At 37.3% G+C, this 26375-nt stretch overlaps 1 protein-coding gene across 1 annotated transcript in view; it reads left to right on the top strand.

Moving 5' to 3' along the window:
- The window catches only part of SPEF2 (sperm flagellar 2), a 185261-nt gene that overhangs the window by 68242 nt on the left and 90644 nt on the right, over positions 1-26375 (top strand). The window contains exons 12-20 of the mRNA XM_030331452.2: positions 265-419; positions 2078-2153; positions 3563-3624; positions 5600-5703; positions 7013-7269; positions 14726-14834; positions 17558-17715; positions 20360-20524; positions 24022-24096. Of these exons, the coding sequence (XP_030187312.1) occupies positions 265-419; positions 2078-2153; positions 3563-3624; positions 5600-5703; positions 7013-7269; positions 14726-14834; positions 17558-17715; positions 20360-20524; positions 24022-24096 (1161 nt within the window). The remainder of the gene's footprint in view (positions 1-264; positions 420-2077; positions 2154-3562; positions 3625-5599; positions 5704-7012; positions 7270-14725; positions 14835-17557; positions 17716-20359; positions 20525-24021; positions 24097-26375) is intronic.

Raw genomic sequence — 26375 nt, 5'->3', positions numbered from 1 at the left:
GATGAAAATTTTTTGGAATGAGATAGTGGTGATTGTTAGACATGTAAATGGCCTAAACACTTCTGAGGTGTATCTTTTACCATAGTTAAAATGGTTAAATTTATATTATGTGAATTTTACCACAATAAAAAAATAAGCAGCTTGATCCAAAAGACAATTCTAGGGAGCCCAAAAGACAGTATTATGGGGTGAAGCCAGCACGGAAGGATAATTATGTCAATTTCCTAAAGGAAGTAATTAATAAAATTGTCTGCTGTACTTTAGACTTTCCTATTCAGGTACTTTCTATTGACACTCTTGTCCAAGAAGCCATCAAAGCATTTCATGACAACGAACAAGTCAGTGAGGCCCTACCAACTGAGAAAAAAGATGAAGAAAAGGCTCTACCAGTTCAGCAAGAGACGAGTAAAGAAAGCCAGGCAAGTGTGATTTTAGTTTTCTTTTCTGCTCCTCATATTCTAATGGAATCTAAGAGATCTTCTAGACCAGAGGTTAACAATGTTTTCTATAAAGGTCCAGAGAGAAAATATTTTAGGTTTTGTGGGCTAAGAGGCAAAATCAACGTTATTGTGTGGGTGTTTATATAGCAAAAGAGAAGATTCCTCCCTCCCACTCCCCCAACATACTCCGGTTGCCTGGATGGGTCCTCCAGGGCGGTGAGTCCACTTTGCACCCAGTTACCATCAGCAGGAGACAATCTTCTGAGAAAGAGCCACAGGTTGGTAAGACTGGTAAGGGGGCAAAGGGGCTGACTTGCAAGAGGTTGGAAGTGGGTGGGGTATGAGTGTTGTGGGCAGAATTCACCAAGTTACCAGCTCTCAGAGTCATATTCCACCACTGAGACCCTGACAGTGGCCAATGGTGAAGTCTCCATCGCATAAATGCCAGCTTTGGGTCACGGCCAAGGCAGGTGGTTGGGGGGGGGAATAGCAGAGAAGGGGTGGAGGGGGATACCAGACTTGGTCCCCTGGCTCACAATGCTGTTCCACAGAGGGATGCCCAGGGACTATATACAAAACAGTTGGCCAGCTGAATTTGGTCTGTGAGTAGATCTCAACCAGAGGGGTTAGTGAAGGAGGGGCAGGTCTTCTTGTGGTTTACCTGCATCACATTCCCATAAATATTGCATCTTGCTACATTATTGCATGAAGATTCTAAGGCAGGAAACAGGAGAATGTGACCCCACCTTGAGAATCAATGTGGTCCAGCACCCTCATTTTAAAGGAGAGACAATGGAGGTCCCAAGGATAAATTGGCTTGCTTGGGGTCAGAAGGCTTATTGATGGCTAGGCTTTGAGTGGAAACCAAGATTCTAAATCCAGTACTCTTTCCCCTACCTTATGTTGTCTCTGCAATTGAATAAACTTGCAAACAATCTAACCCAGATCATTTGCATCAGTTGTAAAATAAATACCATTTAACCAGAAGTTATGAAAATAACTGGGAGAAGTGTGGGCTGCCTCTTATTCTGATGATAGATAATGTACATGTTTTTTCTTTATTCCCTTATGGCTATGACTGACACCTCTAGGATTGTTCTTTCTAAAATAGTGTTTCATAAACTCTACCTCTTTCTCAGGTTTCACTGTATTTTTTTTTAAATTTTTAATGTTTGTTTATATTTAAGAGAGTTAGAGACAGAGAGTGAGCAGGAGAGGGGCAGAGAGAGAGGGAGACAGAATCTGAAGCAGGCTTCAGGCTCCGAGCTGTTAGCACAGAGCCTGACGCGGGGCTCAAACTCATGAACTGTGAGATCACGACCTGAGCCGTTGTCAGATGCTTAACCGACTGAGCCACCCAGGCACCCCTCACTGTATTTTCAAAATAGCAGTTGCTGTATTTTACATAGTAATTGAAGATCATTGGAAAGACAGAGTACACCACAGGCTACTATGTGTTTCTATAAGAATAATCATCAATTTTACCTGTTTTTAGAAATCATTCAGTTATTCTTAATATCATTAAGGTCATAGATAAAATAGTGTGAACCTTACTTATAGAAATAAAATTTTAAATGTTATTAAAATATGATAATGTTAAGATTTCTGTGTGTGTATGTATGTTTTCTCCCCCAAAGGATCTACAGGATGTATCTTCAGCTTATCCAGCTTCAAATGAAGCATTGCCAGAAACAGAAGATAAAACTGTACTTAGTAAGTGAGATATCCAAACAAATCATCCATTTTTTACATTAGAGAGACAGACAGATAAATAGTAAGTACACATGTATGTGAGCACAAACTTGCTTTCAGGGAAAGAAAAGGGAGACAAGGAGAGTTTTGCATAGTTGTCTACCTGGTCATTTAACAGAGAGAGCAAGGTAAACACAGAAGTCCCCAAATATCTATATTGTCTATAAATAGGGATAAGAGATAAGTATCTTGTCTATAAATAGGGATAAGAGATAAGTATTACAAAGGAATCTTTTTTTGCTCCTTCAGATAGTTGCTCAGTTTTGTTGTGCTTGTGATAACATCCAGGATAAATCCTCCCTCTCCCTGGCTTTGCAGGGAGACAGTATTTTATTGTTTCTTTTCGCCCAAGCAGATCTGGGTGAGTGGTAGGGTTGGGGCTCCCTGCACACTGCTGTGTTCTTCAATGGTTGAGGGAGGCTACGGGGTCTGGTCTCTTGCATCCCTGCTGAAGAGTGGTTCCCTACCTAAAGTTAAGTTGATTTCCAGCCTTGGGCAAAGCAAATAAATAGAACCTGGCTTCCAAACCTAATGAAAAGTTACCTCACTTGGGATCTGGGTTCTAGTCTTTCAGATGCTTTTTAGAAACATTGAAGGAAAACAATTTTAAGTCTTAAATATCTTTCCTAGCTGTGCTAGTGAAGGCTTGCCATATTTAATAGTTTCCTCATGTTCTAGCACACAGTTCAGATCATCCTGTGCCCACGTCATTATTGCCGTCACCACTGGACCATGTGGTGAGCATGAAGCTCTCCAAGAGCAGTTGTATTTTCCATCCTTTCAAAGGGTGTAATCTGTCCCTTATTTCAGTTATGTGTTTCTTACAAGATAATTTTGGTTGATTTTTAATCTATTATAAGTATTGTATGACATATTTTATTACAAAAGTCCAGTTAATTATAAACAGACTCTGAAAACTTGTTTTTTTCCCATAGAATTCAAGTAAAAAACTCCAAAGTCTGACTTCCAGACTTTTCTACTTTGAGACATATTTATTACCTATAACTTGATAATTCAGGAAAATGAAAATTAATGAATTATCATTTTAACAAATTTTCTTCAGAAACTTGGCTATTTTTCTGAAAAGAAAACGCAAACTGTATTAAAGTATTCCTAATGATATTATTATGAGTGAGCCATAAGGGAAGGAAGGAAGTGGAAAACACCAAGCCACACAACGGCCAGGATTTTAATGTTGTGGAACAAAGACGAAGCCATTCTGTGGTGATTCTATTACTTCTTTCCTCCGAGCATCTCAGGCATGGCTGGATCCAATAACCCATCTGTCCAAAACCATGGATGATCACATACTAACATGGTTCTTAGTGGTAAATACTGGACTTTATTCTTAACACTTTTCCCATTGCTAGGTACTGAAACAAATAAAACTCCAAAAGCTGAAGAAGTCAAATCAAGTGATAGTTTCTCTGAAGTAAGTATTGTAATCTAATTTTGGCTACTAGTAGATTGAAGTATGTCATGATTCATAGTTTCTTGGTATGTCTTCAAATGGAATGAAATAGCAATGTGCTCCTTTTTTGGCTTAAAGTAATTATTATGGTAAAATAGTAACTAAATCTGAGTTACTTAATATTCTTTATATTCTTAATATTCCTTATCCCTAAAGCAGTGGAAATTGCTATTCAGTTTTGCCAGGTAAGAAAATAAGTATGTGATTTTTTTAAATTTGAATCATATGTCAAACTTATATTTATGTGTTTTCTTTACCACTGAATTTATTACTTCTCTTTCCTTTCCTACTCTGTTTATCTTTAAATACTTTTTTCCCCCAGAATTTCTCCTTAGACCTATTGGTGACTCTTCAGAATGTTTTATTAATCCCTGAAATACTCACAACAATTCACTCACTGTGACTTCTAATGGAAACTAGCATTTTCTTGTATAGTATTGCTTTTCTGTATGTGGAGATATCTTTTTGTCATCAAATACAATGTTCTGATTAATCAAGAAATTTTATTTGCTTTATTTTTATTATATTTAGTTACTTTTATTATGTGATTCACCTTGGGAAACAATTTTAGTTTTCAAATATTTTAATTTGAAAATTCCTTAAAGATAGAAAAAGTTTTGGAAGGATATACACCAATCTGTAAGTATGACAGCCAGTGAAGAGGGAAATGGGCTTAGAGAAAGCGATGAAAGGGAATGTATCATTTTTACTCTGTGTATTTGCAATATAAATTAACAGAAAGGCTAAGTGTATTTTTTATATTTACTTTTATTGAGTTACAAATCCTCCAAATTCCATATTCAATTCAACGCAAAGGGCATACTTTTTGTGTGTGTGTTCATTGTTGTAATTATTTGGGATATGTCAGTGAACAGAAAAGGCAAGGTTCTTGGACCTTAAAGAGTTTGCATTCTAATGCAGACAGATAACAAACCATAAACACCGAGTAAATGAATTATATGACCCATTAGATGGTAATGAGTCAGAAGGGAAGAAAATGTAGAGTGAAGTAAGGGGTCAGAAGCAAAGGGGTCAAGGCCATGGAGGTGGGGAAAGAGGGAAGGTTGCTGTATTAAATGGGATAAGCCTTCTTTGAGAAAGTGAGATCTAACCAGATTGAAAGAAGATTGAGAGAAAATTCCAAGTGCATTTGGGGAAGCATTTCAGGCAGTAAGAATAGCTGGATGGCAGCCATGAGGCAGGAAGGTGCCTGGCCAGCAAAGTGGGGTTAGAGAGATGAGCTGGAAGGGAGAAAAGTCAGGTCAGCCTTACAGGCACGATGAGGACATTTGAAGTAAACAAGGAGACTTTACAGGGTTTTGCATAGACATCTAATATCATTTGACTTGTAAAATACTTCCTGGTGGTTAAGAATCAGCACTAGGGAATTTTCCTGTTCATAAAGCAGCTTTATTGGACCAGCCCTTCTACAGATAATGTTACCAATGCGGGACAAAATAGAAAAGCTAATTATTTGATGGCCAAAAGCCAACAGGAAAAAGTCAAAGTGGAAGACAGGCAGGCAGCCTAAAACAGGCATGAACTGTGTGGCATTGGACCACTGAATCAAGGGAAATTCCCTGGTCAAGAGCCGTACTTGTACAGGTTATCCCAGAGGCACACCATGTCTGTGTAGCACGAGAGTGGCTAGAACTCAAGCAGAAATCTTTAATAGTTTCAGTTTAAGGTATTAGAAAACGAAGGTTGGCAATGCCAGAGCCGCTGAGAATTCAGAGGAAGATCTTGGCAAGGAGGGACCCACACAGAGGAGCCTCAATATCCATACACACTTCCCCTGGATGCTTGGCTGACTCCAGAATTGCGCCAGATGATCATGTCTTCACCAGAGAGCATGACCATTTAATTTTTCCCCCAGACATTTGGATTCTGACTTTTAAATTAGTTGTACTCTACCACTCATTGTTTATTTTCACAGCTCACTGTGCGTGCTCAGCTTGGTGCAAAATCAGAAAAGTTGCTGAAGAAAGGAAAGAGCATTTCTGACATGTTGCTAGTTAGCATCATGGTAAATGCTATTAAGTACGTATTTTTTTAATCTACTAATATATTCTTTATCAGGTAGAAGTATATAAGGAATAATATAGCAGTATTTTTTATTTTTAATATCTAATCAATACTACCCATCTACATGAGAAAACATACAGCAAGATAAAGACATGTTTTATGATTTACATGCTTATATTTCACTTCTCCCACTTTACCAGTCTTCACTCACCCAGGTGAAGGTCAGGTTCTATTCCCTCAGGAATTCAAGGAGTCATTAGATACTTGGAAAAGCCAAGGGACAGATTATAGAGGGGAGAGACCCTGATTGTGTGGTCACAAGTCAGTGCCCTTCCTTGTTTTATGTTTCAGGAGAAGGAAGTGGACCCAGGGACCCAAAGGCTCATCAGTGCTGGATGGGAAGGCAATGAGAAAAGGAGGTTGCACAGACAAGAAAGGAGTTCTAACAGAGAAGGAAATTAAATCATAAATTTTAATCCAAAAACCAAAATATCAGTTTTACATAATTAGGGGTTTAGAAGAACAGAGTTTAAGTTTGTTCCCCTTTCATATGATTTTTCAATATAAAGATCCAAAATAATAATTCTTGGAGCTTGATTCTCTATGGAGGATGTGGCACTGAAAGCAAAAACCCGAGAAATGCTCCTTACACTACAACAACTTATAATCTAATTGAGATAAAGAAGCCTCACTTGAATTTTTCTCAGTTATGAAATACAATAATTATTCATTGTATAGCGAAGTGAATGAGAGCAGAGGAGTTCAGGTTGGGCAGTTACAGCTCCATGCTGGGTCGGGCAGAGTAGGAAGAACTCTCCAGGTTGACATTGTGAGTATCCACAGTGTGGTAAGCTCGATGCTGGGTTCTTAAAATGGATCATTTCAGTTTATCCTCATAATGCCCTGTAAAGTGTGTTATCCCACTATGTGTAGAAGAGAAACAGGTTCAAACCTATGACCAAAAGCTAGAAAATGCAATGCTTATTTACCTAAGTGAGGAGGTCAGTTTGTTTGAAGTAAATGATTCAAGACTGCGAGAGACAAAGAGTTATAGGGAGGCAAGTTGTGGCCAGTAAGTTTTAAATACCACGTCACGGCCTCTGAAATATCTTTGGAGGGCAGCAGGGACCTACAGAAAGATTTTAAGCAAAGGAGTGATTGTGGTGCATTAATAAGCCTCATCTTAGCTGTAAAGTAATAAAATTTGTGCCAAAGGAGGTTACTGTGGAGTTGAAGGAAAGGTAAAGACAAGACTCATTGTATTGCTACTTCCAGAGTACTTGTATCTATCAAAATGTTAATGGTTTGTCCATTTTCAATTTAGTAAGATACCTGTGGATCAAGGATGGGTCTTGGATGGTTTTCCAATGACATTAAACCAAGCAAAGCTTCTGGAGGAAGCTCTCACGGGCTGCAAGAGAGAGGTCCTAGAAATGGAGGAAAAGAAAGCACAAATATCCACATTGGCTGTTGATACTAAAGCCTCCAAAGAAGTTCCTCTTCCTCCTTCTGCATTTGATTTTGTCATGTTATTAGATATTTCAGATAATTTTTCACTGGATCGCATGAATGACACGATGGGTAAGCTGGATACTTTTCCCCTTTGTTTTGATATTCTTTTTTGTAACTCAAAGCTCTTTATTCATTTCTTCTTTGACTGAATCGGTGAGTATTCCCATTTACAATTAGGAGTGGTAATAAGAAATCCATTTCAGATTTTCCAAAGAATTATCTAGCAGAGCACGTTTGCCTCCTGCTTTAACTGTTGCTGTTCAGCACTGTAGAGAACTAGCAGAGAATTCTATGCCAACTGCAAGCATCCCACTGAACACTTCCCTCAATTTGGCAGCTTCCCTAGCACAGAGGTGCCCTTTTTGAGACTTGCATGCATGGAGAAGCTTCTTGTGGCTGTTTAGTACATCTTGGTGGGTCACATCTAATGAAGGTCATAAATCACATCTGTTCTGCAAAGCAAGGATCTGATAACTTCCTTCCCCGAGATTGTGTGTGAAGTCAGAGAAGCAGTATCAGTTGGCTGAAGTCCTCACATGGGGGGGTTGAATAGTCTTTCCAGTAGTCATGGTTTGTTTAAGTACTTTTTGTCATTGGGATGAAAATGTTACTTTATTCCACAAATGAAATACTTACGGGGAAAACACATCTTCTTGAACCTTCTCTTGTCAACTCATGAGGTATTTATTTGACCAAGGGAAAGTTACTTCATTATTCTAAACCTGAGTTTCACAGTCTACATAATAAAATGCCTCATTGTAGTTTTACAGATGTGAAAGGAAAACTGACACTACTGACACCAAATTGTGGAATTCCTACACTACCCCATTCTCCAGTTCTTGGGAGACACCAAATTGTTCTACAGTTTAATTCAGTTCTGGCACTAACTACTGATAAATTAGGGAAGACTCCACAGGTTAAGGGCTCAGCCCCATAAGACTGCCCCCAACTTCAGATTCCAATTTCAAGTAGTAGATCCCCTGGTTACCCACACTTCTGTATGATGTGGCTACAAGTCAGGAGTTTCCATAACCCTTCCTCAGGTTTGAATTTGCTATAATGACCCATAAAACTCACAGAACACTTACTATTACTGGTTTATTATAGAGGACATCATAAAGGATACAAATGAACAGCCAGATGAAGAGGAATATAGTGCTAGGTCTGGAAGAGTCTCAGGCTCAGAAGCTTTGGTCTCCATGGTGTTTGGGTTACACTACCCTCCTGGCATGTGGATGTGTTCATCATTCCAGAAGCTCTCTGAACCCCTTAGTTTAGAGTTTTTATGGCAGTTCTAATAAACATTATGGATTAAATCATTGGCCATTGGTGATTGATTCATCTCTCAACCCCACTCCCCTTCCTAGAAGTCTGGGGTCAAGGCTGAAAGTTCCAGCCTTCTAATCACATGGTTTGTTCCTCTGGCAACCAGGCCCCATCTTCTAAGAGTCATCTCGTTAACATTAACTCAGGTAATGTTGCAAGGGGCTTATTATGAATAAGAAAAAATGCTCCTTATACATATCTCTCAGGAAATTACAAGTGTTTTCCAAGCTCTTTGTCAAGAGCCAGAGAAAAAGACCAAACATGTTTCTCTTATTATATCACAATATCACAGACATTAAATAAGATACATGTAAAACACTTAGGATAGTATCTGGCACATGTTAATAAACATGTAACAAATACATCAGTAAGAATTATGAAAGACTTTGAAATGGACAAGAGCTTATTGGGTATCCTTTCAGTAGAAAGCTAAGTATAGTCTTTTGGACCCCTTTGGACTATCTGCATCTATGGGAGTCTGTGCCTTTCATTGGCTTTGATTCAGATCTTCTATGACTCTGTAAATTATAGGAAACTGAGAGCAATTCAAACGATTCTTGTCCATAGGCATGCAAATGAATTTTAATCAATATATAATTAATTTCTAAACTTTTGAAGAGATTACAAGTATTAGATTTTCATCTATTAGTTTTCTAATTAGTTTTCATCTATTAGTTTCATCTATTAGTTTTTCATCTATTAACATGTATTTTAGCATTCCTGATTGTAGATAGTCTATTATCCAATTCTTATTTGAACTGATGTAACATCCTACTGGTTCTCTCATTAATTGAAGAGTTAAATAATGACATTTTACCTTTGTTTGAGAGTCTTGATTTTACCTTTATAAAAAAAATCCTTTAACAAATGATAATATTTATCTTTCTTTTATTACTGCTTTATTACTAATACAATGACATTCAGAGGTGGGAGAGACCTAAGGGATCATCTCTTTCCATGCTTTCATTTATAGATGGGAATTTAAAGCATGAGCACTTGACTTGTCCAAGGTCACATTCATCCTTATTTTGAGTTAGTGTAATTTTGAGGTCTTCTTTTATCATTTACCTAAATAAAATGACAAAACCACTAGATACTACTTTAGCTGTTGAGCACAGTAGTTTAAACTGGATCCTGTCTAGCAAATCTTAAAAGAGAGAACTTACTTCTATCCATGAAAGGGAGTAGGAGCAATGCTGACTGTAGTAATGACTCTGCTTGTCCAGCTAACTCCCCCTCCTGTTCAGGACATAGCTGAGATTGGCTGCCAGCACTGCTAATCCATGGCCCACTGGTGGCAGAACAGGACCCTGAACTCAAGATCAGTCTGACGTGAAAGTGGGTATGTCAAGTTCTTATAAAGTACACACACAGACCTGTCGGGGAGAAGGTCCCTGAAAGCTGAATATAACTCTACGAGAGCCGCAGAAGGTTTGCCCACCCTCTGGGGGCTCCAAAGGAAGCATATTGTGATATGTTTCAGAAACAGAAGGAAATCAACTGGCAACAATTTTTCAAGAAGTCCAACTCAATCCAGTTTGAGTTCTTTCAATTCCCTAGCAAAATTATATGATGAGTGATTCTGGCAAATTTGTCAAAGCTGATGTTATCATCTAACTTGTTTAAGTCCTTGGGTGGCTCAGTCAGTTGAGCATCCGATTCTTGATCTTCGCTCAGGTCATGATCTTATAGTTCATGAGATCAAGCCCCGAGTCAGGCTCCACACTTGGGATTCTCTCTCTCCCTATATCTCTGCCCCTCCCCTACTCTCCTTCCCCTGGGTGCTCTCAAAATAAATAAACTTAAAAAATAAATTGTTTAATTTCTTTATTCTTGACCCTTGACTTATAATTAGGCTCTAAAATGCCCTTTCTCCCCTACCACAGGGAGTACTTCTCCTTTATCAAATTTTATGCACATATACACATAAATAATCATATTTATATACCCTCAGAAATTAGTATTAAAGCACAGTGTGATTTTTCTTTTTGCCATACATTTCTAACATTGCGTATTTCTTGGTTTGAAGTTAACTGAGCCCATTGTTGGGTTTAGGCCAACTAAACCGTTAAAACTAGTATGAAATCATTAACTTTATAATTCTTACTTATTTTGGTCAGAATTGAGTATGCTAAATATGTCCACAACTTTGAAAATCAATCTGCAGCTCTCATATTTTAAAGTATTTCAGTTGATAAAAAGTGTTATTCTTTCATATCTTAAGATTTTTCTTAAAAAAATATTTTTTCTTTCTTAAAATATAAGGTTCGAATGGTCTTTGAAATTTCCTCGTGTTAGTCAAAACCCCACTTAAACTGTTTAGACAGTTTTTTTTAGACAGTTACTTTTTCAGATAAAATTCTAACCTTCTACAATATTTTGTTCATTCACATGTTCATTTTTTATTTATAGCATGATGCCAGACATTGTGCTAGGCACTGGATGTAGAGTAATAAAGAAGAAATGGATCCTACCTTCAAGGAATTTAGTGGACATTATAGCTAAGGAACCAAGGGATTGCAGTCTAGAGTTGTGTGTCTAACATGGCAGCCACTAGCCACACATGCCATTTAAACTAATTAAAATTAACAAATTAAAAATTCAGTTCTTCAGTCACACTGGCTACGTTTTATGTACACATATGGCTAGTGGCTGCCATATCATACAGCAGTGGTGTAGAATGTTTCCATCATCTTAGAAAGTTCTGTTGGATAGCACTGGTCTAGAGTGAAGGGAGCTAAAATGACACCACTAGTAAACATTTATCTAAGATTTATAATTTGCCAGGAACTGATAATAAACAAATGAAAGGCAAGTCCCTATCCTCAAGTAGTTGACAATATAGTGTAAGAAGAAGCAAAAGTAAGCTGATTATATAATATAGTTAGTTGTGTGTTATAATAGGTGTGCCCAGCATGAGAAGAGGTTGACCAGTCCAAGAAAGGGAGAGAGGTACAGAGAAACACATCACAAATCTTGGCAAGTGAGCGTGGTCCATCTAGACAACAGCAAGTACCTCAGTAGGGCTGAGAGGCAGCAAGGTATGGAAGAGGGGCAGAAATGGGCCTGCAGAGTAGGCATGGGCCAGCCAAAACTTTCGCCCCAAGTTAAGGTGTTTGAACATTTTCCTGAAGCCATGTCAAGTCACTGAATGATATTGAAGCTGAGATTTATGCCATTAGATATGCTTTTTATAATGTCCATTCTGGCTCAGGGTGGAGGATACATTGGAAGGGAGTAAGATTGGAAACAAAAAACAAATGAGAAAACTCTTATCCTCTGAAAAACAGCAGAGGCATTACAAAAGCTGGGAGGGGCAAGAAGGGAATGGTCAGCTTCAAGTGGTATTTAGGAGGCAAACTACAGAATTCAGTGATCAGTGAGGACGGGAGACATGCCACAGGGAGAACAGGATGACCACAAGTTTCTGACCCACACAGTTTCGATTGATGATACCATTTACTTAGAGAATATGAAAAGAAATACATAGAGATTCTTTGGGAAACGTTGAGTGTGAAGTGCGTTTGGGACTTTTCAGCTAAGATGTTCATAGAACAGTTCTCCAAATGGGGCTAGATGTCAGGAAGGAAGCATGAGCTAAAGTTAAGGATTTGAAGGTGCAAGGTATCACCTAGGAGTAAAAATGTACTTTAAAGAGAGATCCATGATGACCCCCAGAAAACATCAGAGTTTTCTGGGAAGAGCAAAGGAAGAAGTGTTTAGAAGCAGCAGCTAGAGAGGAAGAAGGCCAGGGAAAGTAGTGTCTCATAAGCCAAGACAGATTTTTCGAAATAAAGTTGTACTATTTTTATCCCAGACCAGTAGGGGCTGGGGTCCTGAGGTCCAGGCTGGGGTATGGGAGCCCAGTCTCCAAGGTCAGGTTCAGCATGCTGTCCTGCAATGCTTCAGTCTATGGAGAAGCCTGAAGAACAACATCACAAGGAAGCAGCCTATAGCCAAAGCCATGTGGGCCCAAAGGCTGAGCATCAGTCCAGCCAAGGCTGAGCGGAGAGGAATGCCCCAGACTCAAAGCCAACAGGGAGACCTAAGGATAGGGAAACAGGCAGTTTAGGAGCATAAGACTGTGTCAGAATGGAAGATGAAGTGGCGGCTTGGGCTTTCAGCCAGTGCTTCGGTCTCTTGTCCAGGCTGAGTGGGAGCAGCAGTGTTCATAATATGAAGAGAGGTATAGACAAGTTTTGAGTGCAGCCTCTGGATCGTTAACGTCCATGACTAATAGTAACTGGGAAGAAACAGGAGGGGCTTCCAGGGCTGATAATGTTTGTTCATTGCTCTGGGTACTGTTTCCAGTTTGTGAGGTCACTGAGCTATATATTCATGTATGCATTCTTTTTGTCGGGTATAATTCAACAAAAAGTTTGAAAATTAAAACCAAGTCCAGAGCCGGGAGTCAGATTGACTGGAGTCAAACCCCTTCTTTGTCATTTATAAGCTGTGCAATTACAGAATCACAATCTTGCTTTACAAGTTATGTTGTAAAAACAAGATAACATGTAAAAGTATTTAAGAATTGTATGCTGAATTTTACCTATAAATACAACAGAGAAAGCAAGTAAGATAAGGACTGAAACATATGCATTGGCCTTGATGGGTTTTGGTGACTGGAATGAGAGCTGTTTCAATGGAGTAGGAGACTGGGAAGGATGGTCTGGGGTGGATTGAGGCATGAATGGGAGGTGAGGAGGTGGAGAGCCTGAGTGAAGATAACTCTCAAGAAACTTATTTCAAATTATGTATCTATCTATCTATCTATCTATCTATCCATCCATCCATCCATCCATTCTATCTATCAGCTGATTTTTAAGCCAAGTAATTAGTGAGATTACAAATTTAAAAATTGTGTATTTTTCTTCAAAGATGTCTACTGGTGCCAGTGTAGACTTGGAAAGAGAGATAAATATCATCTGAGGCTGGTGTAGCAGAAGGACACAAATTGAAGTTGTTAGATGAGGGAGAGAAGCTGAAGTGTTCAACCATTCAACTCAGCTTTGCTAGAAAATAAAGTGAAGTCAGGATAATGCTGGTAAATTGGGGGAAAGGGTGTAGGAATTTAGGGACTGGATGAATGTTGGAGAGATTCATCATATATGGGAGTGCTAGAAAGAAACAGTTGGAGTGTAGGTCATTAAGATTGCAGGGATGGAGCCATTCAAGGTCCAGGATGTGGACACGGTCTTGGAAAGAGTGCCAGAAGTGGAGAGAAGGGGAAGGGACCAGTGCCAGGGTGGAGTTTGGGAAGAGGAATGCTGATCGATGTGCTGAAGGCCTTGACAAATTTGAGATAGTGACCATGACATGGTGCATGATAGCACCTCCTGAGAAGAACTCCCACACTCTTCTTCCATCACTCATCACTGGTGTCAGTAATCTTTTGGTTTTATAAATAACCTAAAATCATTATTCTGTATTCTAAATCACTTCATCTTTTTCTATCCTGAATGTAGATGGAGAAAAATTGATTGCTATATCCTGTGGGGGTCCTCCATTTTCCTGACTACTATTAGTTCAGTCTTCTGTGTTCTCTTGCATTGACTAAATTCCTTTTAGTCTAGTTCAAGACTGTCTTTTCTCTTTATGATTTTCCATTTATTCTAAGTTCATGAGTGTTTTGGACTTGTACCACTAACCCCAAATAGGACTCAATCAGAGCTGTTGAGGATGTTTTTGGTTTTGGTCACTTGTGGTCAGTTCTTTTATGTCTATTCTCTAAGGAAAGATCATAAAATCTAGAAAGAAATGTAATTTACTTTATTGGATTGTAGCATAATAGGGACAAACAATTTTTACACATATTTGACTTTATGGCCACCCTGTTATTTCATTCTTAATCTTTACACCAGAGTGTTGATTTTCTAATTGTTTTTTCCTAGTGTATTATTCATGATGGCCCATTACTTTATATTCTAACCTCTTCAGAGTCAATCCTGAAATCCTCTACATTGAAACTACAGCTCCTCTTTAATGTTATATCGTATTTTGTTTTCCTCAATTTTGAAGAAAAATTTGAACTTTGATCCCAAAACTATACTCTTTCTTTTCATGTTGTTAAACATTTTTATTAGTATTGGGCCAATGGCATGATCATATCTATTTGACTTTCTTGCATCAGTACATTTTAGCAGTGCTACTGCAACTTTGCTTTAGCAAATTATCTAATTAACTAATTTTTGTATCATAGCTGAAGCATTTTCAAGTGAAACACCTCATGAAGAAATCACTCAACAGGTAGCTGCTGAAAACCAGGATATGGATAAAGACCAGAATTTAAGAGATCAGATTCAGCACAGGTTAGTTTAAAACTCAATGTCCTGGGGCGCCTGGGTGGTTCACTCTGTTAAGCCACCTACTTTTGATTTTGGCTCAGGTCATGATCTCATAATTCGTGAAACTGAGCCCCATATTAGGCTCTGTGCTGACAGCACAGAACCTGCATGGGATTCTCTCTCTCCCTCTCTCTCTCTCTCTCTCTCTCTCTCTGCCCTTCCCCCACTGGTGCACAGAGTGCTCATGCATGCACACTCTTTCTCTTTCTAAATAAGTAAATAAACTTTGAAAAAATAAATAAGTAAAACTCAATGCCCTACTTCCTATTTTTTGCCCTTTGAGTGGACTGACACCCAGTCACTTCGAAATGATCAGATCTAGGAAAAAAAATGTATTTTCCAGCATTCATTCATTTTACTTTTACAAGTAAAAAAAAAAAAAAAAAAACTAAATAGCTTTGATGTTAAGTGAAATATTCATGTTCTAGATTTAATATTCAGAGCATAAGTCATCATAAACTAGGAAGAGGAGAATCAAATCAGGCAACACTACCTTCTATGGTTCATTATATGGAATCCTAGTTTAACCCTCATTCAGCAAATGCCAGCTGCAGGTCATGATATTTGAAAGAGCTAGGCATCAGACCACAGAGTGTAATTTAAAACTATTTCCATTTTGCCAAAATGCTGTTATACAAAAAGAAACAAACAAAAACACCCATTCTCTTGGTCATGTGCAGTGTGTTCGTTGGGAAAGAAAACTTAGACAATTTTATGAAACCCAGAGAAGTCTAAAAATATGATGTGAGCCAGAAAAAAGTAATCTATTCTCAAGGAAGACAAAGTTTCAAAAATCATTCCAAGATTATTTGTGAGTCAAGCAAGTAAGTCTGAGCTATCTACAGTTAAATATTTCTTTGATTTCTGTTTGTAAGAGAAAAATAGATGACCTCAGCTGGTAGCTACGAAGAGAAGTGTGCTCAGAGTTAACTCTATGATGAATGCAGGTGATCTTTCTTTAGATTTTCCTTAGTGGAACAAAATTACACTAAATGGTGGCATTTTCAAATTTTCTTTTACTCTTTCATATACAATAAAACCTACGTTTGTGAGCATAATTCTTCCAGAACATGCTTGTAATCCAAAGCACTTGTATATCAAAGCAAATTTCCCCATAAGAAATAATGGAAACTCAAATAATTTGTTTCACAACCCAAAAATATTTATAGAAAAATATTACAATACTGTAATGTAATATAATATAAAATAATAAAGAAAATACAAGATATAAAGAAAAATAAATTAACCTGCACTTGCCTTTGAAGACATTCATGGCTGGTGTGAGGGAGGTGAGAGAGGAGGGTTATGGTGTAGGACAACTTTCAGTATCACTAGTGGAATTACTGCTATCTATTGGCTCAATGAAATCTTTTTATTTTCATGCAACTTTAACAAGGAATCCACCCAATGACATTTGCTTTTGCCTCCTTTTGAGGATTTCACGGAAATGTGACATTGCGTTGTCATTAAAGAGATTCGTTGCTCACACTGCTGCAGCCTTATTCAGATGGTGCTTTTCTACAAAATTTTGCACTGTTTCCCACCTTTTACACATCTCCCTAATCTCTTTCCCCCTCCTCCTTTGCAGATGAGATGCAGACATAGACTTCTTACAAAATCTTACAATTTCTGCCACTTGCACACTTCTTTGGTCCTTCTCAATGATTTCCTTCTTAACTTCTACCATAGTCATCTCCTTCTTACCACCTTTCTTTTCAACCTTTTTCTGCATGGGGGCCATTGTATATGTCCACACAGATGTTGACTATAGTAGAGTATTAATAAATTCTTGTTGTATACTATATTTAATGTAACTGGCAATAAGGCAGAAGAGGAAACGGTCTATATCTGCAGGCAGCCTGACCTAGAATAAAGCAAAGCATTCCTAAGCTTACTCTTGAATGTAAAAGCAAAGAACTGTCCATAGGTGCTTTGAAGCAACAAAAAACACACTAATGCCAATTGTGGGCACCCTCCAATGTTCTGAAAAGTCTCTGATTTCTGCCAAACACCACGGCCTGAGACCAAGCATCTGAGCATGGGAGATGATCACCCACGGTCCTTCAGAGAGAAAGAGAGAGAGAGAAGAACCATTGGCTCAGTTGTGGTCATGTGACATTCAGCCTCACGTACTACTCATATTGCAGGACATCGCTCATTTATCAAGTTAAAAATAAATTTAAAAAAATAAAAGAGGGGCGCCTGGGTGGCTCAGTCGGTTGAGCGTCCGACTTCAGCTCAGGTCACGATCTCGCGGTCCCTGAGTTCGAGCCCCGCGTCGGGCTCTGGGCTGATGGCTCAGAGCCTGGAGACTGCTTCCAATTCTGTGTCTCCCTCTCTCTCTGCCCCTCCCCCGTTCATGCTCTGTCTCTCTCTGTCTCAAAAATAAATAAACGTAAAAAAAAAAAAAATTAAAAAAAAAAAAAAGAAATATTTGCTTGTCTTGCAGAACTCTTGCAGAACAACTTACCCGCAATCCAAGGTTTTACTGCATTTCAAAAAATATGGCTTGATTGTATTAAATAATTTCTTCTTCAAAGTAAATAATTTCTTAGAGTTGCTTTTTCAGTTTTAACTATATCGGTAGCTTATTTTTTTTTCATTATACATGTCAGGTAAATCATGCATAATGTTACCCAAATATTTTAGTTGGTATATGATATTCATACAGTATTTTTATTTTGCAGAATTATAGGCTTCTTGGACAACTGGCCTTTATTGGAGCAATGGTTTACAGAACCAGAAAATATTTTGATAAAAATCAATGCTGAAGTAGATAAAGAATCTTTATGCCAAAAAGTAAAAGAAATGTTTATGACTGAAGTAATGAAAAAAGAGAATAAAGGTAATTACATTTCTTTATAATTTTGAACATATATAACTAAATGTGTGGTTTTAATGAGTTTAGGAGAAAATGAAAATGTGATTGCAGAGTTCTGTCTTTTATTTGAGTAGTACTGTCTGCAAGTACTTCTGATTTTAACTCTCTGCTGCAGATATTTCTAAAATAAGACATTTTTCTCTTTGTTTTAATTTAATCAAAAGAAGTTATCTCACTGAAAACATTGTTTTCATGTGGAAAAAAAATAGCTGAGTTAAAATGAAGAATATTATAGAGAATGGTACAGATGTCAATGTTAACCTCAGGACTTTAACCCTCCTTTTAGGATGTAAATTCTGGGCAGTTCATTTAAAATTATTAAAATTGGTGAATTTACTGATTATTAGCTACTTATGTTAAGCCTTCTTCTGGAATACATCTCATTACATTAAACCATCCTGACCTCTTTCCTCCTTCATTCAACCAAAAATAATTGCCCCCTAACTTTTCATAGTATCATTGAAACGTATTACTGAAAGGGATCTTAGGCCAATACACTGCCAAAGCCAGACTTCAGTGGAGAATTTTATCTTTGCAAAATGATTTGAGAACTAAATCTTTCCCTTTTGTTTATCAGGCACCTCTAATTGGGGCACCTGGGTGGCTTGGTGAGTTAAGCATCCGACTTCAGCTCAGGTCATGATCTCACAGTGAGTTCCAGCCTGGAGCCTGCTTCCGATTCTGTGTCTCCCTCTCTCTCTGTCCCTCCTGTGCTTGCTCTCTGTCTCTGTCTCTCTTTCAAAAATAATAAACATTAAAAGAAAAAAGGCACCCCTAATTGTATTGACAACTGCAGTTTCTTGGTATAATAAAAATGGCCAAAGTTAATAATACCACAAAGATTCTAAAGCTGCCTTGATAGAAGGCTCTCTCCTGTCACTACATTTAAGACCTAATCACCATAATGTATCAGTTAACTGACACGAAAATAGTACATAGGTATAAGCCATGAAAATCTTTAGATTTTCACTTAGTGAGCCAAAATTACAGTAAAGGTTTCCTGAAACAGTGGCATTTTCAAATCTTCTCTTACTCTTTCATATATTTCAAAATATATGCCTTGATGGTATTAAACAATTTATTATTTAAGAGGCTGAACATGTTATTTGATAGAAATTAGGCTGGAGGACAGAGTAAACCTCCCAAAACAATCTTAGAGTCTTTGTTGGGAGGCAAAAACACCAATTTTAAGGTATAGCTTCAAACTTCTACAGGTTAGAAATTTGTTTTTGTCAGTCACTTCAACATTTTCCTCAAGATTTTACCTTCTAACCACTGAATACGTTAACAAACTCAACTGCTACTTATTTGCATTCCTACTGGTTAAGCACTTTAACAACTATTTTATCATTAAAACCATAAACACTGACTGACCCCAGCCCAGTACTCTGAATTAAACATCCTGATTAACTTAAGAAAATAAAAAATAAAAGGATACGGTACTTCCATATATATTCTGAGGTGAAAAATGACTATAGTGTACTATTAAATAGGAAAAAGCTGGTATATATAAAATTGTCCCGTTTTTAAATGTTTGCTTATTTTTGAGAGAGAGAGCATGCAGGGAGGGACAAAGAGAGAGGGAGACAGAGGATCTCTCAAGCAGGTTCCGTGCTGACAGCAGAAGGCCGGGTGTAGGGCGTGAACCGGTGAGATCGGGACCTGCACCAAAGTCAGACCTTGGGCCACCCACTGAGCCACCCAGGCACCCCTGCTCTATTTAAAACTTAAAAAGCTGCCCCACAGCACTCCTGATCCTGTTTATTCTTCTGTTTCTTTTCTCCACAGCACTTAACCACCTCTCAACCCCTTGTATAAATTATTCATCAGGCTTATGGTTTGCTTCCCATCACTAAAATGCAAGCCTCACAAGGAAGTGATTTTTCCCTTTTGTTTTACTGATCCATCTCTGGCAACCAGAACTGTGCCTGCTATTGATTTTACTACTACTAATTTTATTAGCAGTAGTGGTGGGAGTTTTATCTTATTGTTATGACCCTTCCTTTACTTCAAGGCACAATTGAAGTTCAATAAAATAGTTGCTGCATGAATTAATGAACTGCTAAGAAGTCTTAAGTGCAATGCACCATTCTAAGTGGTTTGTGTGTATTTACTCCCAGAAATCAGTGCGGTGAGGTGAAGTCTGTTTCCTCCACGCCCACAAGACCTCTGTCACATTGCTCTTCACCTTCTCTTCATGCTTTCTTCACCTTGGTTTTCCACTGGGAATTTTGAAATAATCCTTTATTTTCCTATTCCACTGCATTAGCTACATCTAGGTTGTCACTTTTACATTTGGCACCCCTCAATAAGCCTTTCTACCTGCTATACATGGGCATACACACACCCACACCATCATCATCATCATCATCATCATCATCCTCTCCATCACCATAAAAGGCAAAGAAAATAGCATGTCTAACTAGGCAGAGAAGGCTTCAAATCCTAGTTTTAAGGACTGGATGATTTAAAGAAGAGCCTTAAAACATGAATTGAGCCTTAAATCAGCAAGGGGAATTTTATATTAATTTAGGCTTATCTTGGTTCAAGTGAACTAACGGGTGTCTAGAGTCTCTACTAAAAGTTCATTCTTATCATCTTTTTGAAGTTAAAAAGAAATTAGAAGAGAAGGAAGCTGAGAAAAAGGAAGAAGTTCCCCTGGCTGAGCCTCCACCCCCACCTCCCCCTCCACCTGACCCAGAAAAAGAGAAGGAGACCCATCCTCAGCATGAGCATTCAAAAACTCCTGCTGCAAAAGGGAAACCACCATCAGGTGATTGACAGAATAATTTATAATCCTCTGCCAGTTTCTTGTTTTCACTTAGATAAGAATTATAAATAACAGTACCAATGCATTCACTCAGAGTTAGACTTAAAGCAACTTCAATAGTATGAAACCAAGTGATGACTCAGATGAAAGTGGAAAAGCCCTTAGTAGCTATGGTTGTCACAAAGCCCAGGTACTTTACTGTGTAGGAGGGAGTCTGAGGTCCTCATACCCAGTTCTCGATTAGAAGAAGACCACAGATGAGAATAGGGAGGGCTCAGAGAATAACCAGAAAGAACTTAGAGCAGATCAAAAGTTCAGACATCTGTTTGCTGAACCATAGACTTATGTTTTTGTAGAGTGAGAACATCTTCAGAAAATGAGTTAGTATAGCCAGTTACTCACAAGAATAAGGGGAAAAAATCAACAGACTTCATCAGAGACTAGAATTCATATGTGACTTAATCATTAGTGTGAATTTATGTGACAATAAATGGATAGAAACAAGCACCTGGCATCTCAGTAACGTATATGTTTGTAATTTATAGCATACATGGGTAAAGCGTTTATTTTGGCTTAAGTTCTTTCTAGATCCCGAAACACTAAGGACTATTAACTTCAGTGGTAGAGGATAAATATAATGACCAAAGTGAAGTGCTTAACTGTTACACTGCATGACATTGGTAGAATGTTAGTATCAGTTTGGTGCTGTGTATAGGAGACAAATGTGGTCCTTGTTTCTAGTTGTAGCTTTGTGAAGCAGCTGGTTGTGCATTAAGGCTACCTAGGAATCCTTGATCTTGTGTGTTAGGATTGTATTTCTAAACTCCAGATCTTTCTACCTCATGGAGAGATTTGAGATGGATGTGAAATTTTTAAGTTGAATTTATTTATATTAAACAAATAAATTTGAAGACTTAAGTAACATATGTTATGGTCTATTAAAGACCACTGTGTTCCAATAAAATGGGGCTTGACTAAAGGCAAAATACACAAATTCTAAAGAAATGTTTTGTATCATAGGAGCAATAAAGCACAAAGCCATAAATTAAATATACACCCTTTTCTCACTGCCTCATTAGGAATAAAAAAAAATCAGAGGTCTGGAGGAAAGATGGAAATCTTTAAAATGATGTTTAGAACCAGGGAAGACAGTTATGACAGTGGCTCAAGTAAGCCTAGCGTTATCTAATATAGTCCTTTAACCCATGACCATGGCTCTCCCCACCACGACCTCCCCCTCGGTCTGCTCACAATCTGGAAGATCTAGGTATTTGAACCATTCCCTGAAACCAATCTCTAGTGGTTCTGGTTAGAACTCAGTTCAGTCTTTAAGTTTCTGAAGTTTGCTCACGATTTTAAAATTGTATTCTTGATTACTGTGCATTGAAGGAATAATAAAGCTTTGTTGCTTAAAAGAGAGCTTGCGTCTGTCTCTTTTTTTCACCAAGGACAGGCCTAATGCCTGATCTTTAAAAACGTATCCAAGCGTTAATCTCCAGAGGCCTAATTACTGCCTTCCAACAACAACGAGTTATCTTATCGAGTTATCGGAGAGAGATCTCAGAGCTTGAGGGCACTGATGGGTCAGTAGAGGGAGGCAGAGAAACCAAAACCGACCTCTGCCCTTACAGCTCAGGGAGGCTTAGTTCAGCAATTTTAGGGGGAAAGTTTCTGGCAGGTTTGTTTATTTCTATGTAAATAATTTACAGTTTGTTTTTTCAAATGAAAGCATTTTCAGAAATGAAAGCCCGAGGCTTCTGAACATGCCCAGCTTAAATACCCAACTATGATCTTTAGAAGTTGAGATGCAAAAAGGAATTATTTACAAAAATCAATCAATCAATCAATCAATCAATCAATCAGGATGGAAATAGAGTAAAGAGGGAGGCCAGTGCGCTGAGTACTAACAGTCATTTTGTCCCTGTATAATTCTACATTGTATATAGTTCTGCATTTTATATCTGCTTCAAATGTGCTAGGGATTAAATTTGAAAGAGTTCACAGTTACGTTCCATTAAAAGGGTTTATTACTAAATCCACTACCAAACTTCAGAATTTAATCTAAAACCAAAGTTGTCAATGTGACAGAATATAATAGTATGATATCCATGCTGCTATTGAAAAATATTTTTTGAGATTTCAGAATATATTTTGGAACTGATTTAAAAAATCAGAAGAAATTAGACTTGCCCACAGTGCCTTATAAATTCAGTGTCCTTTACAAATTCAGGTATCTCTATTTTTAACTTCTTTTCTCTGATGCCTTGTTTAGTACTCGTTTACAATTAGCTAAATATTTGGTTACCCAAAGTATTGTTATTAAAGGAATTAGGAGCTTATCTAGACTTTATTGTTATGATGATGATGATGATGATGATGATGATGATGATGTTTATTTCTGAAAAAGCAACTAATTCAGTTTGGATTTTGTTTATTGTTTATTTATTTTTTGAGTTTGGTGGTCAGCTATGTAGATGTTTAAAAGTCCTTTTACAGAGGTTAACAACGTTTCAGAGTTAATCCTTCCCTATTTCTTCTTATTTCTATGAATCCCTTATTTCTTTCTTATTTCTATGAATCCTTCCCTATTCCCTTCTTATTTCTATGAAATCTTGGTTGATGAATCTGAGAAGTAAATGTGATATGTGCTATGCATTTACACATTCTTATAATTATCACTTCTGAATGTAGATAATAGGTCATACAGGGTGTCTCCATCATAGGTATTTAAACTGCCCCGTATGTCCATCCTTCCAATGAAGAATAAACTGTAGCCCAGGGCAAAAGGTAGGTAATGATTGAAATTGTTTGGTGAATAATGTGGCATGTAGAGAACTTTTTCAAAGAGGTAATTTATTGTTTGGAACACCTTATTGACCTTTAAATCATCAGTTTCCCATTTTCCCCCTTTCAGTATAATTTTGAACTAGAGTCCAAGGAATCCAAGATAAATATACACAAATCATTCTTTACATGACAAGTTATAGCCAGTGTAAAATGGAAATGTACAAGTCACAAGGCAACCAAGTGTGTGGGCTCAGGAAAAGTTCAAGGATGCACCATCTCAAGTCAGTGTGGTTATTCAGCCCTTCCTCAAATTGTTTTTGTGTCATTCTTATTACAGATTTGGCTGTCTTATTTTATAAGGATCATTTAGTTGAAATAAATCAACATAGAGCCATATGCTTCAAATGGACTTGTAACTACTTTTAACACTCTGCAGCTATGTTGCCTCAAAGAGTTTACAATCAAATCCACTGCCAAATATTGATATTGAACTTAGGACTGAACTGCTCAGTGTGACAAAATAGAATAGCACTATAAGGGCTGTCATTCAAGTTTTAATCCATTCTGTCTTCAGATTAATTTTAGCTCACCGCAAAGACCTCACAAAGATAACTCTTTATCTGTGAGAAATAACACTTGATTGCTTACAAATAATCTAGCCCGGGATAGTAAAGAAAATCATCAATAACTTTTATGTCTTGAATTTTGTTTAGAGCCCTTGCATGGTAAGCAAGACTCTCCTCAAGAAGGAAAAGGGAAGAAAGGTGAAACTTCACTCAAAAGAAAAGGTACCGCAGATAAAGACAGACATGGTTCAATATGATTCTGCCTTTTATAACTGCCTCAATGAAAAGAGCCAGATTTGTATAGTAGAACACATACTATACTTCTCTTGGGCATTTGTAAACTAGAAGCTGTTACCAAAGAATATAACATCAATATTGCTATAGTTTGGATTTTAGCACAGGTCTTGCTGAGAAAAGTGATGCTGGTGGGAAATAATTTAGAGATATCTAATATATAGAACATCCATTCATCATAGAAATTATCAGTATTATCCTTGGGCTAAGCTATGCCTTCAGAAAGCTCTATGCTGAACCCTGTTTTCTTGGGCTCCCATCAAATTGCCTTCACTGATAACGCAAGGTACAAAGTCCTCAACTCCCTTCACAATACAGCATAGCAGTGGAGGTGAAACTTTCCTTATACCAATAACAACCTGCCATTTTATGTTCTGAGGGTGATATGCCTACTACATCACTGAATGGCCCCTATATGAAATTCTAAGTGAGAAATTTCATTCAGAATCAAGGGACAGGAAAATCTTTCTTTCTCTGAGTGCTTAGATAATTAGCACATCTAAATGATAGTATTTCCTCTCTTGGCCGTCCAAAAGTTCACAGAGTGGCTGTACCTGTGCGAGGGTACCAGGATCTCAATATCTGCTTTCTAATTCCTCTCCCCATTTTTTCCTTCCACTTTAAGTTGTCCTTGTCCTGACCCTAATTTCATTTATTTTTTTTTTCTATTTTATTTTAACTATTTCTGTGAAATAAAGGGGTTATAGCTTTTTTATGTAATTGATAGTTGGTAGAAAAAAATCCTATTAGGCTCTTGAAAGCATATTAGTTAGATTTATGTTGAGGAGCTATAACAACAAATCGAACGTTGAGATGCAGTTATAAATATATACAGTTGACATTTTCAGAGTATATTCAAATAGGGTTGTCATGAAGTGTGTACCTTTGTTTAATTTTTTATTACAAATTGCCAATGCAGTTGCAAGCCAAAAAGTATGCAAGTTCACAAAATAATGGGCTGCAAAGGATCTTTATTTTGCCATTTAAAAATACATAACCAAGATCCCCAAAGAGAATCTCACCCTTTTCTGATTATGTAACAAGATATATAACTGGAGCCACCTGGTCAGTTAACACTGAGATGTAAATTTTAGCTAAAATGTTAAGGGCTATAAGGGCTATAATTTATGCTACCCATTTACATAATTTCCACATTTACATTATTTATTCCTTGCTTTCTCATGATCAACAAAAACAAATGAAGGATCATCATAGAATTTTCAAAAATATAAATTAAATATACTATGCACATTAGTTACCAAATCAAGTTAAACATAATAATGTACATACTTTAAGAGCATCCTTAGTTAAAAGCATACACACTTCAAACAAACCATAAGCAAATACAAGTTCAACCAGTAAAATATATACACTGGAGTCATGCAGTTAGTTCAATTTAAGTAACTAAGAACTTTCAAACATTTTTTGTTTTTATTTTACTGAATTTCTATTGTGTTTAATAATATTTGAAATAGGTGAACTTGCAATCATGATTTAGAAGTCTTTCTGTTACATAGAAATGCTGTTTTTCAGGATGTATAAGAGGATTTCCTTCATTAAAAGGAAATACGATTTTAATTCTTAGTATTTGAAATTAATATTGGTGGTGAACACTAGGGACTGATTATCTGTTTATCTCAGGTCATTTGATACCATTATATTGAAATCATCTCTTATGGTGTAAGAAGCTATCTCTTTCTTCTGTCTTTAAACTTATCTGTATTTCCTGCTATTGACATCTTTGACTCATTTCTGTTCTTCTCTGCATATCAGGTCAATCTTTAGCCTTCTTCTCCCGGAATCTTGACAGTAAATTGCCATTCACAAGTGTATTTTGGTGTTCTCAAAGTATTTCTTACTCTCTTCAACTCATCTGCCATTGTCCCACGTTATAGCTACATAGAACAACAGCTTTTTCAACCCTATGACCTTACCTAACAGTTGTTAATTAGGGGCTAAATGAAGAAAGTTTTCCATAATCAACCAATTTCAGAAAATGCTGAGTTATGCCAAATTAAAAAGGTTTTAATTGCAGGACTTAAAAAAATACATCAACACGCATCTCTAAGGGAGTTGGAGATACAATATGTAATATCCAAAAATATTTTGGCTGCAGAATTCTCTTACAAGGGTATGCATTGGAACCACAGTTTTATGAAACAAACATTGGGGAATAGTGTTGTCTTTAACTCCACTGGCCTTCCCAT

Source organism: Lynx canadensis, chromosome A1 (genome assembly GCF_007474595.2).
Source record: "Lynx canadensis isolate LIC74 chromosome A1, mLynCan4.pri.v2, whole genome shotgun sequence".
In the NCBI taxonomy this organism is placed as follows: Eukaryota; Metazoa; Chordata; class Mammalia; order Carnivora; family Felidae; genus Lynx; species Lynx canadensis.
Note: the sequence above shows the minus strand (reverse complement) of the source record. Positions and strands in the feature narration are given on the sequence as shown.